The sequence below is a fragment of the Lonchura striata genome, chromosome 3 (assembly GCF_050655825.1).
Source record: "Lonchura striata isolate lonStrDom1 chromosome 3, ASM5065582v1, whole genome shotgun sequence".
Classification (NCBI taxonomy): domain Eukaryota; kingdom Metazoa; phylum Chordata; class Aves; order Passeriformes; family Estrildidae; genus Lonchura; species Lonchura striata.
Window position 1 is genome coordinate 19,930,440 of NC_140705.1, and position 13,595 is coordinate 19,944,034.

The window sequence follows — 13,595 nt, forward strand, 5'->3', positions numbered from 1 at the left end:
GCGCCGGCACCCTCCTTCCCCTCCGTCTCCCTCCTCACGCCCCCATCCCTCCCGCCCCGCCGGGCCGGAGCGCTGCGTGCGGCGGGGCCGGTGACAGCCCGCGGGCGGGAGCGGCCGCCGCCGGACCCCGCCGGGGCCGGCAGGGTGGAGCCGCCGCAGGAGCGGCTGTGTGTGAGGGGCGGTCAGTCGTCCGAAGGCGAGCGGCTCCGGGCATGATGCCGGCCGCCGCTCCTGCAGGGAAGGGGAGCGGGGAATGGACAGAGAAACGGGAGACTAGCGGCGCTGTCCCCTGCCCGGCCGGCTTGCCCCCGGCCGCGCACCTCCCGTCCCGCCTCTCCTGCCCGCAGCCCGGGCGCGGAGGCCCGCGGCGAGACCGGGGACAGCTGTCGCGGCTCTCCGGCAGAAACTTCGGGGAAAGTTGTCTCCCCTCGCCCGCGCTCCTCCGCTCCGCGGCGGGGCGGGGAGAGGCGGGGCGGAGCGCCCGTCCCGGCCGGGATCTGCTCCGCCGGGGCACCCCCGGCCCGGCCGCGCCGCGCTGCCCGCGGCGCTCGGCGGCGCTGCCCGCGGCGCTCGGCGGCGCTGCCCGCGGCGCTCGGCGGCGCTGCCCGCGGCGCTCGGCGGCGCTGCCCGCGGCGCTCGGCGGCGCTGCCCGCGGCTCCGCGCGGAGCCCCGCGGACCCCCCGCCCCGTCCCCCTCCGACAGCCCCCGCAGCGCTCTGTGCCCCGCCTGCTGTAACCTGCCAAGCGGTCGCCGCTCTTTCCTCCGCCAGTGTTTCCGATTTCACCCCCACGCGTCTCCCCACTTTCCACCCACCCCCAATTTTCTCTTCCAGTGAAACAGGAGACCTCACATAGCAGCGGATCCGTCCTCTTCATCCCCTCATGCTCTCTTCAGGTCGGACTGCAATGAGTGGACTGAGGTCTTCTGGGCTGCTGGGGCTTGTACTCTTAATGCTCTCAGCAGGATACTGCAAAGAAAAAACAGACTCCACAGATTTTAAGGACAAGCAAAGTCTGTTAAATCTCATCATGGAGATCATTCAGGAACTGAAAAGGTACCACCTGGAGAAGGACAGTGGGATGCAGTACTTGTCCAAGCACGACTATAACTTGGATCGAAGGGAAGTGGCTGACTACGAAGGGTACCAGGACGAGCAGAGAGTTGGTAAGTCACAGTCCGGTTTTTTTTTTCCCTAGGTGTCTCGGTGAGTGATATAGGGCATCAGGTTACTAATTTTGTATGAAGAATTCACCACTCGAAGTACCTGCAGATTCCCTTTGGTATCAGAAACAGACACAGATGGCAAATTTGGAATAGAAAACCTCTATTCACCTCTCAGAGTCTTTTACTCTCTGGATAATGAACTCAGCTGAAAGTCCAACTTCCTGTGGCTTTGAACAAAACCTAATCATATGGGAAAAGACTTAAATGGGCTGAGATCAAAGAAACAAGGGATGAAAACTTTTCCTGGAAGGTTACCACTTACTATCATATGCTTGGTTTAAATGTTTCTTGGAAATGACCCTAGTAAGAATTCTCCTGCAGGGCTGTAGTATGTCCTTAAAGATCTTACATATATAAGTCTTCCCTGCAGCTCAGCTTCACTGAACTGTTCTCCCTGCTTGTTAGTTCCTTTTGCACTCCAGAAGTAGCACCTTTGAAATACTAGGGAACTGAGACGGTCCTCTGTCATTCTGCAGGCTGTGACCAGTTTGGGACACTCCTGCAGTCATCCTTCTGCTGCTTTGATTGGCTCCTCTCTAACCAGCTTAGTTCGGTGATATACTTCTGTGTACCCAGTTGAAACTTGATTTGGTTTCTCCTGCCATGCCTAAGTTAGTGTTCCTTGTCACTCCCAAACCTCTGCAGTGTTACTGCTGCTCATCTGACCTCTCCAACTGAAAGTGACCTTCTGAATATTTTACAGCAAATACCTACTCAACTTTTCCCAAACTGGCTTTCATTTTGATAGTATGCTATTTAATTTGTCTTTATTGATATTTTAAAACTTCATTGTACCTTTTTTTCATTCTCATTCATACTCAAATATCCTCATAATTTGTATTTATTGGTGGTTGTCATGAAGATGTTGCTTCTCTATTTGGATGATTAATGAATACACAGAGGAAGACAATTCTGTTGTCAACACTGTGTCAACATTTTGTTTTACAAATGTGGAAGAGTCAAAGAGGCCAGACTAAGCACGGAACTGTGATGTGCACAACTCTAATCTCATCTTGGAACATGGGCATAATTTTTGGTCACCCTGTTGGTACGAAACATCTGGCTTGTGTAGAAGTTATCTACAAAATTAATAATCCTGCTTCAGAGCAGAGTAGTTGGTAGTGTTGTTATTGATTTTGAAGCAGGATTTTTCATTCTGTTATTATAATGGAGTTTTTCCCAGCAACTCTGAAAAGGAACTACTAGTTAGAATCTTTCACTTCAGTTTTGGCATCACTTGCCTTTGAGCTTGTCCCATGGGAAGTTTCTGAGTGAAGGATGTGTGTTTTAATGCTCTTCCATGACATAATTAGGTCAAATAGGATAAGGTCAATTTTACTTACACTGACTAAAGTTAGAAGTAAATGAAGAATGACTTTCGAGAAGTGTCTAAATTCACAAGTGAATCGGATCTGGATGGAAATGCTCTCTGCTTTATATCTGATAAGAGGTGCCAGGGGAATGAAAAAGGCTGCTCAGGCATTCATGGTCAAGTAAATAAAGCACCATATAGTGTATCATACATAATCAGCACTAAGCCATCAGCACAGAGTTTGTAACAGAAAGCAATCAAAGATAGCTGTAAATCAGGAAGTCACAAGCAGGGGTTAGGGCTAAAATGGATTTCAGTAAACTAGTTTCATTTTGCCATCTGCTGAACACAAAACACAAGGCGGTAAACCACAAACATAGGGAGCCAGAAGAGAGCAATTTGCTTGGAATAATTTCCTGTGAATTTTATTTACTACTGGAGGAGGGAGGGAATATTCCTGTAAGTAGATCAATCCAGTTTCATGATTACAGTAGAACAGTGCTTCTACAAACATACCTGGAACAGAATAGTGGTTACATTTGCATAAGGGAATTAGAAGACACAACCCCAGACTGGAATATATCATTGAGTCTTTATCACTCGTGTAATAGGAAAGAATTTAAATCTAGGTAAACTTCATAATGTAGTACATAGAGAGCTAAAATCTGACTCTTAGGTAATAGCCATTGTCATGAATGATTTCTCACCTAACAGACTTGTTCCATCAGTATTGTGTAAAGTGACCGCTTGCAGTTTGGCCTACTGCATGCAAAGGACTTCTGCCCTCTGTGCACCTGTCAAGACATAGTGGTGATGTTGCTGGACAGAATATTCCCTGTTCTCATACTATGCTTGGCAAGCATAGGTCCAGTACAGCAAGTAACACTATTTTTTCTTCTGTCCCACAGAAATAGTTCCCAGAGATCTAAGGATGAAAGAAAAGTTCTTGAAGCATTTAACAGGTATGTTTTAATTTTGCATTGGTATCCATATTTCATATACATACCATAAGCTACACTGCTCTACTTGTGAGCTGTGCTGATTCATAACTTATTTTTTCTTTATCTTTCAGGTCCACTCTACTTTAGCCCAAAATGTAGCAAACACTTTCATCGGCTTTATCACAATACGAGGGACTGTACCATCCCAGCATGTAAGTAACAAAAGCAGGCACTTCTCTAAAACTAGAGAGGAAACTCTGAAATTTATTAATCCTATTAAATATCAGTCATGATACAATGTCAGAATGCATTCCCTGCAAAGAAAAATTTGGACTGCACTAAAATGTACTGTCTACAGCTTTGCTAGAACAGCATCAGCATTACAGAGATGAAAATGGAAATAAAACTTTTTCATTGCAAATACACTGTGTAAAATGGCTGTAAACACTGCATCCTTAGGTATTGATGTATCTGCCTCATGGGTTCCAAACCATGTGTTTGTTTTTCATAGGAACATGGCTCGTCTCACAAATAATCTCATATTTAATTTTTAGTGCTGTAAATTCAAGACAGGATCACAAATCCAGGTGGGGTTATTTACTTTTCGTTGATTATTTAGGTAGGACACATTTTATAGACATTTTCTATTGTGACTATTCAGCTACCAATCTACCAGTGATGGTGACAGTGAATCTTTGCAACACTTGTCTTCAGTGAATTATAAAAGTATAACTTATTAGCTTAGGAGAAAAAAAGTGCTGATGGACACAACTAAGCAAAAGCCGCTTATGATACCTCATCACTGTTTGCAGCACAGCAGCACAGAGAATTAGATAAAAATCAAACACTGACATTTATCAGTCAGTAGATGTGACTCCAGATTCATACTGAGATGGACCTGTTGAGTAAGCAGATGCTATTTTAGTATAGCCTTTTCAGAATGGAAGCACACTTTATTTTACTTGTCTGAGGTCAACCAGTTGGGTCAGTAGCCGAGCTGGGAATAGAAACAAGAGTTACAGTTTCCAAGTTTCTAGTATTAATAAATATTTCAGCCCAGTGCATATTAAAGGCATATTTGGTAAGAATTGTGGACATTTTCTCTATTTGTAAGGCTTTAGATCAAGAATTCCTTGGAAAGACAAGGATGACAGGTAAGCAGATCACACTCTGTTTATATGGATGGAGATGTAAGTTGTTCATAACTTGTCTGTTCTGAACAAGCAATGGTCTTACTATGTTTTTCATAAGGATCACAACACAAACCTCATTTGGCTCAGCACTAATGAGTACTCCCCAAGCTTGTGAAGCTAAAAACTAGTTGGTCTTAAATGCTCTAAATTAGCCTTTACCTCCTGACAGGTGACACATCCACCAACATAATGTCTGGATAATGGAGGATATTTTGTATGAGTGGCAGTTATACCATAACTATGCTGTGAGTTGGGGTTGTTAACACTGCATCTCCAGAAAACATTCAATGTAGTTACTCATTAATGAAATAATGCCTAACAGAAGTGAACATCACCTACTGGGCTGGATTGACTACCATCTCTTTAAAGCAACTTTCTTCTAGGAAAATGAGACGAACAGCCTGCTGTAATTCTTCATGCACAGAACAATGTTACTTTCTGATAATATCCTGACTGCAAATTATACTGTTCCTTGGGTGTAGAAATCTGAAGACCAAACAGCAAAGAAACTAAAAGTGTCTCTGATGCTGCAGTGTGGTGGTAGACAGTACAAAAACATTGTGTTGGCATACTTTCTAGTACTTTGTACAGTGTAGTAGCATTGGTACCTGAAAAATAATTTGCTTTTCTATTGGTCCATAACCAACTTCTAAAATATTTTCTCTCAGTTTTTCATGTAAATGGAAAAAAAAAAAAACAAACCAAACCTTTTGAATAATTTATTTAGTTTTGCATTGGTTCTGTGTCTTGCCATGAATGCATCAAAAAGTTGAAGGTACCTAAAATATGAACACCTAACAATAGGACTTCTGTGGGAAAAACATTTTTACTAGTTTTAAGATAAAACTTCATGCTCCTATGAATGTTTATGATGTGGTCATCTACTTGGGCTGGACTTGAGATTTGTATGAATAGAAGATATTATTTGTCTAATTTAAGAGAGTTCCCAGGAAGAAAATTTATTGGAGAGTGGCATTACCTAATTTTAAGTTGACAGACTTGCTCATTGAAGGCTGGATTTCAAAGGTGGATGAGTACTATTTATTCTTTCTCTAATATGGAAATACTAGAGTCACATGTTTAGATCCTTCACAGAAGCACAGGCACAGATGTATAACTTTTTATACATACACTTGGAGAGTCTCCAAGCAGTTTCATACTGTTTGTTTACAGATAGAACACATGCAGAAGTCAGTTGCATAGTTAGACGTGCCATTAGACATGGCTTTTAGCTATTACCCAATTTTTACACATTCCACTTTAAGTCATAGGAGTTGATTTTCTGTTGCAAACCAGGGTATTTATTGAACTTTGCTATGACACTTACTTGCACACTGAAAACAATTTTGATTTTTAAAGGCAAATTTGATTACTTTGGTAATCTAGTCTTGCTTTTTATTCATACAGACTATAAAAGATGTGCCAGGCTTCTTACTCGATTGGCAGTAAGCCCTATGTGCATGGAAGGATAAAGGTAAGCTTTTTCTTAGCAGAAATGACATTCCACTGCATAGCAAAGCAGCAGATGTTGTGTTTCGTACATGAAAATTCATGGGAGTATAACAACAGCTGTCTTTTAGATAAGGTGTTCCCCTCCTAGAGGACCTGAAGTAAGTGGCTTAATCTGGCAAATTTTGGCATTAAGGAAAGGGTACCCCCTACTGGAAGTCATTACATAAACGTCCATGTGCATCATCTGTGAATTATTTATAGCAGCATACAGTTAGCAGATAGTGAATATGTTGTTACAGGGCAAAACACAACAGCTGTGGCTTATTTTTCAAGAGTTTACTCAGTACACAATTGCCTGTATCGGCAGCAGCAGCCACCCTTTTATGTGTGCAGCTGTAGATCTGCGCTGTACTCAGTAGTGTGAGTTAATATATACACAGCTATACACATCAAAGCTTTATAAATGCACATAGGTCGCAGGTGCTCTTATAGTAATTCACTTAAAATGTATTGATAGTAGTATTGATAAACTGTCTTCAAGCTATTTGGATTTTTTGGGATTTCTTTGTATACACCTCTCATGTCTAGAAGTTAATTCCCTCCTTCTTTGCCTAGATGGGCTATTTCCCACAAATACTAGGAAATTTCATTACGCACCAAAATACAAACAAAAGCCAATCAACCAAATCAAAAATTATTCACAAACTATCTGTAGAGAGCTGTAACATAAGAATACAGAAGGACTAATTTACGTTCTGTCCTCAACCTTTACCTGAGACAATATGGGATCTTGGACAAAGGGATAAATAATAACCATGTAAATTTGTCAGTAACAAATGCTGTCAAACCAAGATGATTTAACTCTGTGACAAAATACACATCTTGTGGAAGCAATTAGTGAGAAAACTAATCAATATTAAGTATTTTACTTTATTTTATGCATTGTACTTCACTCTCACAAGCAAGCTGGGGAAATAGGATCAAGATAAATGTAAAAATTACTGGGAAAAGATACGTAAGTAAGGTTTTTGTGCTTCATTGTCAAAACTGGAAAAACATACTGGCCAATGTCACACAGCTTCATTATGGATTTGATATATTTCAGTATTTTCATTAATAACTTGGGTGGTAGAATACTGTATTCATGTATTTCAGTATTATAGGACAAGCAACCATAATCAAGTACAACTGTTGTACTACTACAGTACAACCGTGAAATTGAAAATAAGTCAAATAGTCTAAAACCAGGATAACAGATAAAGAGCAGAATTATGAAGTCCTGCAGGATTATTCAGCTGCAGAAATACATTTGGTGACTAGTCAGATAGTGCTGTTGAAAACAGAGGCTATTGTGGATTGCAAACCAAGCAAGTCAGCAGTGTTACACTTGAAGAAAGTCAATACTGGAAAGTATAAGTAGAATCATTGTTTATGAAACTACTGACATAGTTATTGGAATGCTGTATTTAATTAAGGGCACCACACTTGAAGACATATGGGTCCTTCATGTATGAGTCCAGAGAAGAGCAACGTGGATGACCAAAGGCTTAGAAAACTCAGTATACTAGAATGGTTATAGAAATTTGGATTATTTAATCTAAAGAAAACATGACTGCAGGAAAATCTGATGGAGCTATTCAATTTCACTAAAAGTTTCTACAAGTCATTATCCAGTCTGGATAAATGAGACTTAAACTTTGCAAATAGGTGAATAATATTATTACCAATACTAATAAGCAGATACATAAGAGTGTGAAATTATTTTTTTCCCTTTGTTTAGAAAATTTTATCTGTATCTTAACAACCTACCATGTAAACATGAAATTGTAATATGAAAGAATAGCAACTAAAGTAGTTCACATCTCAAGCTGGGAGTCTATTTTAAAATATCCACCTGTCAAACAACTTTGCTTAACATATTTCAGTGTTAGCAACAACTGTCCACTTCTTTTATTAGACAAAAATAGACGTAGACAAAAATCAGTAGTGATAGCAGCCTCACTTTGCAGAAAGGAAAGACTATCCTCTCCCAAATACATCTGGAGATGCAACGGTGTCTCTGTAAAATTAAGCCTCTTTTCTCCTCAAGGCTTTTCCACTGCATCAGTTCAATTTGTGTGAAACAAATTAGGTTACCTGTTTTGTTCGGTATCTGATTTTCATTTCATTGCAGGTTTATAAGTGGGCTGTGCTATAGATGGACTATTACTTTGGTAAACTAGTAGTTTTGTTGGATTTTTCAGATCTGTGGACATCTATCAATGCTTAAAGATCAATTTGGAGAGAAGAAAAAAATACAAATCTATTTGTATTTGTACTTACAGCGCATTTTGGACTAGCAGAGCTTTAAAGCACACAAGACATTGAAACTCAGAGTTAATATCAAACAAGAAAATAATATGTGAAAACAGGAGTTAGACGTATTACTGTCACAACACATACCTATGTGGGCACATGTGTGTTTATGGTGCAACATGTCTTGTGGACCCTTAACTTTTTCTCATGTATCTTATATATATGTAACTGAGCTCCATCTTCTCTTTTTTTTAGAGTGTATGTTCCCTTAATGCCTGTCCTACAGACATGAGCAATGAAGGGACCCAGTAATAGCTCTTCAGCTTCTTGAGATTGCATGAATGAAGCCAGAGCAGCAAATTTGTATTATCACATCTCTCAGTAGGCCTTTTTGTTTGTTTTTTTTTCCCAGTCAGTCTGTATTCCCTGGCTGCCATCAGCACCATCTCAAATTAATTTTATTCTGTAACCCCTTCTTAAGGTCAACACAGCTGTCCTTGATGCTTCTTTTTTTTGTTCTGTTCTCCAGCCTCTTCTGCCAGCTTTGTAGTAGTTCCCATGTTCCATGCTTGCTTTGCTCTACTCAATGTAGATGCATCCCACAACTGTTACGTTGTCCATATCTGCAGTAGTTAAGAGATGCCAGGAGAACTTGATTCCTGAAGTCTTCACCTAAATAAAGTTCACAATTCAGATCATGAGCAGTTCTCATGACAGACAGTGATGAATCTGAAAACCCCTTTGACAGCATTTGTCACAGCCACTTTGGCAATAGTCATACAGATTTTACTACTTCAGTTTGAAAAGTGCAGGTGCTACTTTTGGTGTTCCATCCCTTTTCCATTGCCTGTTCTATACGTGTTTGCTAGAGGCCAACACTGATCTCATAACTTACTTTGAAAACTCCTTGCACTATGAAGAGAAGCTCAAGGACTAAGGACTGTGTTATCACATCTTATTACATACTTCTGTCTTGAAGATTCCTTCTAATTTCTGTACCGACAAATATTAATGGGATTTAAAAAACTTTGAGAGTATCTAGAGTTATTTCAAATAAACAAAGTTGCAAGTAGTTGGAGTCTCAGGCTACGCAGAGAAAGTGAGGTTTTTGTATTATAAAAAGTGTATTAAAGAAATCTACCAGTTGCTTGTTCCCTTAGGATGCAGATGCACATAATTAATATTTATATATACAGGTCAAATATTCATTGCAAAATTCGTAATACGCTTAAAACTGAAATTTCCTTTGGAACTCCAAAAAATCTGTGTAAATTCCTCAAGATGGCCATACTACTAATGCATGGGACAAATGCTGAAAACAAAGTTGCAAACTTAAAATTCTCCACTAAATATCCCATCCCCATACACCATATTATATATCAATTTTTTCAAATTATTCTTAGAGCAAGATATTTGAGCACTTGAATTTTGCTTAAAATATTTTGTAACAATGGAAACTACAGCCCTTAGTTGCATTCTTCCTTAGACTGCTGCTTTCTCAAGTGCATTGAAATGTCAGAAACTTCAATTCCGTAACAGTGAAGGTGAAATTGAGAGGATTGTGCATTATTCAGTGAAGGCATATTTTTTTCTAGAAAGTATAGCTTGATCTGTTTTACATAGCTACACAGGTCATGTTCAATCACATCTTCATGATGTCAGGAATTGGTTCCCAAGTTAACTAATTTAAGACTTCTCTCAGAACTACTGCTTTGTGCTAAAAAGGCAGCCAGTGTACATGGTTACTAGTAATGCATCATCCAGATTTATTAAAAGGCAGCTCAGTTTTCCTTGCAGTGAGATGTCTGTGACTAGCACCAGATAGAACATTAAAAGCTTAATAACCTTCAGTGCATGGATCTCTGTGATCACATTATAGCAGAATTCCACCAGACACTTGGTGTGGACACTTGGGAAAAGAATTTTTTTTATGTAAGCATGAGGAGGTTTTGCTACAAAATCCTACTGGCACAGTATTTTAAAGTTTATATTTCTGTTTAAACCACTAAATTCTTCCCATGTAGATTAGCTTTTTCTTAGAGAGTTTATCATCACGCACAGGTAATAACTGGAATCAAATTTGGAAAGCTGTAATATGCCTTTACAATAGCTTTCATTTGTGCTTTAAAAAATTTGCACAATTGGCTGGGGAGTTGTATAGCTACCTATGTTCTCAACAGAGGCTGTAGTGAAATTACATTCAGGATCTCCACTAAGATTACCCATCATCCTTATATGCATCAGTCTAGGAATATTGGGGTGGAACTTTAAAATTCCACCCCAGTATTTCTAGACTGGTGCATATAACCAACTATATGAAAAAAAAAAAAAAAGTAGAACAGATTTATCAATGCTAAAAACCTCGGGTCTGTTCACAGGTTTCTGAAAATGCCAGGGGTTTAGAAAACTGTGAGTTAGCTGATACAAAACTGTCAAGTCACCCATGCAAAAGCAGTTGTAGATGAGATGACAAATGAGCATCCTAACCACTCTTTTTCTTCCCCAGTGAGATGCATATTCCCATTAATAATGAAAAAAGTTTTTATTACATTTTTAGTGTTTAACTCATAGATTGTACCACACACTGATCAAACCAAAAGCATGTTAATTTCTTCTAAACATCACTTTTTAACATCATAATTTAAATAGGGTACAGTAGGAGCATACATACAGAAAATAAGCTAGACGAAAATGCAAGACAAGGAAAATTTACATGTTTCCCCCTCTAAGGAGGGATATTAAAAAAGGTAATTCTCCTATCTGCAAAGCCAGAAAAAACCCTAGATTGCATTAAGATTTTCTGTAACATTATTACATTTCCTAATAGCTTTTAAAAATTGCAAAACTAAATGTTTAAATACTACTAACAAGTATTTCTGTATGCACCAATAGCTTGATTTTCAATGCATTATATCAAGTCCAACTGACTTTGCATACAAATGATTCCATTACAAATTATACTTAAGCAGTAGAAAATGTAGAGAAGCTCAGAGTATCAGAGAATTCACACTGATCATGGGGAAGACAGTTACCTATGTTCAGACAGACAATATGGAAGTTTTAACTCTGAAAAATATCATCAGCAGAATTCTAGTATCAGATTATCACTGGTTTTTATCTCCGCCACAGATTTTTGATGGCTGCAAGACACTGAAGCTTCATCTGTGTCTGTTTGCATGTGAGAGTTTTCACTGTGTAGTTCCTACTGACTGAGAAAACATTGTATGTTTTTTATTTCTAAATAAGAACAATAACAGGCATAGAAACACTTGAAACTGGGTGGGCAGACTTGCAACATTCAGTGCTCACCTGTCTAGAAGAGGATAGATTTTTAGATATGTGTATGTGCAGTTACACTACATTTTCTTACAAGCTTTAAAGGTGTGGGGGAGTAAGGTCATGAAAACCTTCACTGCTCAGCTTTTGAATCAACATTTCTAGGATAGAGACAAAATACATACATAAGTAATGTGAAAACCTGTAATTTTATATTGGTGATTTTGATATCAGTGTCATAGGCATGACTGTGATTTCATTCCAATACACTCTTCTGGAAGACTTCAGGCAGCAAATTGTACCACTGCAGCTCCTGCTTTAGTTTGTGGTGGCTCAGTGTTGGCATGTTCCAGGGGCTATAGTTATACAACCAGCTCTTTAAAAGTTACTTCTATTTGTTTCCTTGTTTATATGAATTGGAGTTTCTTCATGAAAGGGCCCAATGAAATACCAAATCCTTCATAGATCCTTTAAACTGGACACACCATGAACAGGTCCTGACACCAAGGCATTTAGACAGCATTTTGCAATCTGTTAATGCTATTCCTGAGGTTTATTCACTTCTTGACTTCACAGATGCAGTCATTGGAACAGATTGAGCACATTTTTGATAGGTAGAACTGGATTTCCCTAGTGTCTATCAAAAATGAACAATCAGAAAAAATTATGCTTTCCAGAATTTTAGCATTGATTAACAAAGAAAGCATTAAGGTTACAGTCAGGCTGATATGAATTGAGGTAAATCTAAAATTCACTACTGATCTTTCCAAAGTTATTACTGAATTCTCCAGGTTTATTTACTATTTACTATGATAAACATATTCTCACATGTATGTACATATAAAAATGATGAAAGGCAATTTCTTCTTTCTTCTAATCCACCAGATGTTATTATCACGACAAGGAGCACCAAGAACCAAGAGAAGTGCCTTGGAAATCAACAGGGAAACAGAACTTACTACCTTTTAGCAAATTCCATTGTGAACAAGAGATTTATTTTTGCAGATTGACAGACTACTTCCCATAATTCTTTTAACATGCATTTTGTATGGCATCGACAGTTTGCAGATTGACATTCTTTACAGTAGTGTAACTGCCAGTAGTACTGAATGCTCCATACTTAAAATCACACTACAATTGATGTGTAATGCTGCCAAAAATTATGTAAACACAAATGTTTCACCAAGAAAATTCATGTTCTGTTGCTTAATTCTACAGTTTTAAGGAATGTTTGTTTGTATATCTAGAACTACTAAAGATCTGCTCCACAGTAGTTGTGGTCACTTGATATCCTTCGTGCTTATGCAATTTTTTAAAAGTTTGGTTAAAACAGACTTGCATTGGGGTCACATTGTACCCTGGAGTACAAACTGCATGATAAACAGGAATGTTATTTCAAGTAGATACACTTTTTGGGACAGTGGAGCATGGATTTTGTACACAAACACAAGCTGCCATTAATTTACTTTATATAATAAATGTATAAAACATTCCAGCGAATGTGCAATATGTAAATACTGTAAATAACAAGCATAAGTAAATAAAGTGTTTGGTATTAAGTTGTTCTCAGTTTGCTTTCTGATCACTGAATACAGGTAAACAAACTACCTCCCAGCAGCTGCTATAATTTATCCACACTTAAATCTCTTTCCACAAAGAGTTCACTTGTGCAAGACGGAAAGGTGCACTCACTTCAGAGTTCAGTAATCTGGACACCCTGGGTTTATGAGGACTGATAGATCTGTGTGTTTCAAACCCACAGAATGCCCAGACTACAAGGTTGCTCAAATTCTCTACAGCATTATAAAATTGAATATTTTTTAACACTAACAGATGAGCTGACGCTTTTGTTTGGGTTTTGATTTGAGGAGGGGCTTTTTGTTTGTTTTTTAATAATGTGCA

The 13,595-nt window shown here is 39.1% G+C and overlaps 1 protein-coding gene across 1 annotated transcript; it reads left to right on the top strand.

Annotated features, from left to right (window-relative positions):
* The first annotated feature begins 729 nt into the window (after nucleotides 1–729).
* On the top strand, nucleotides 730–13,262 carry ALKAL2 (ALK and LTK ligand 2). Its single transcript, XM_077782399.2, has 5 exons — nucleotides 730–1,164; nucleotides 3,445–3,498; nucleotides 3,609–3,689; nucleotides 6,078–6,144; nucleotides 12,579–13,262. The coding sequence occupies exons 1-4, from the start codon at nucleotides 882–884 to the stop codon at nucleotides 6,140–6,142; spliced, it is 483 nt and encodes a 160-aa protein (XP_077638525.1). The 5' UTR covers nucleotides 730–881; the 3' UTR covers nucleotides 6,143–6,144; nucleotides 12,579–13,262.
* The last annotated feature ends 333 nt before the right edge of the window (nucleotides 13,263–13,595 follow it).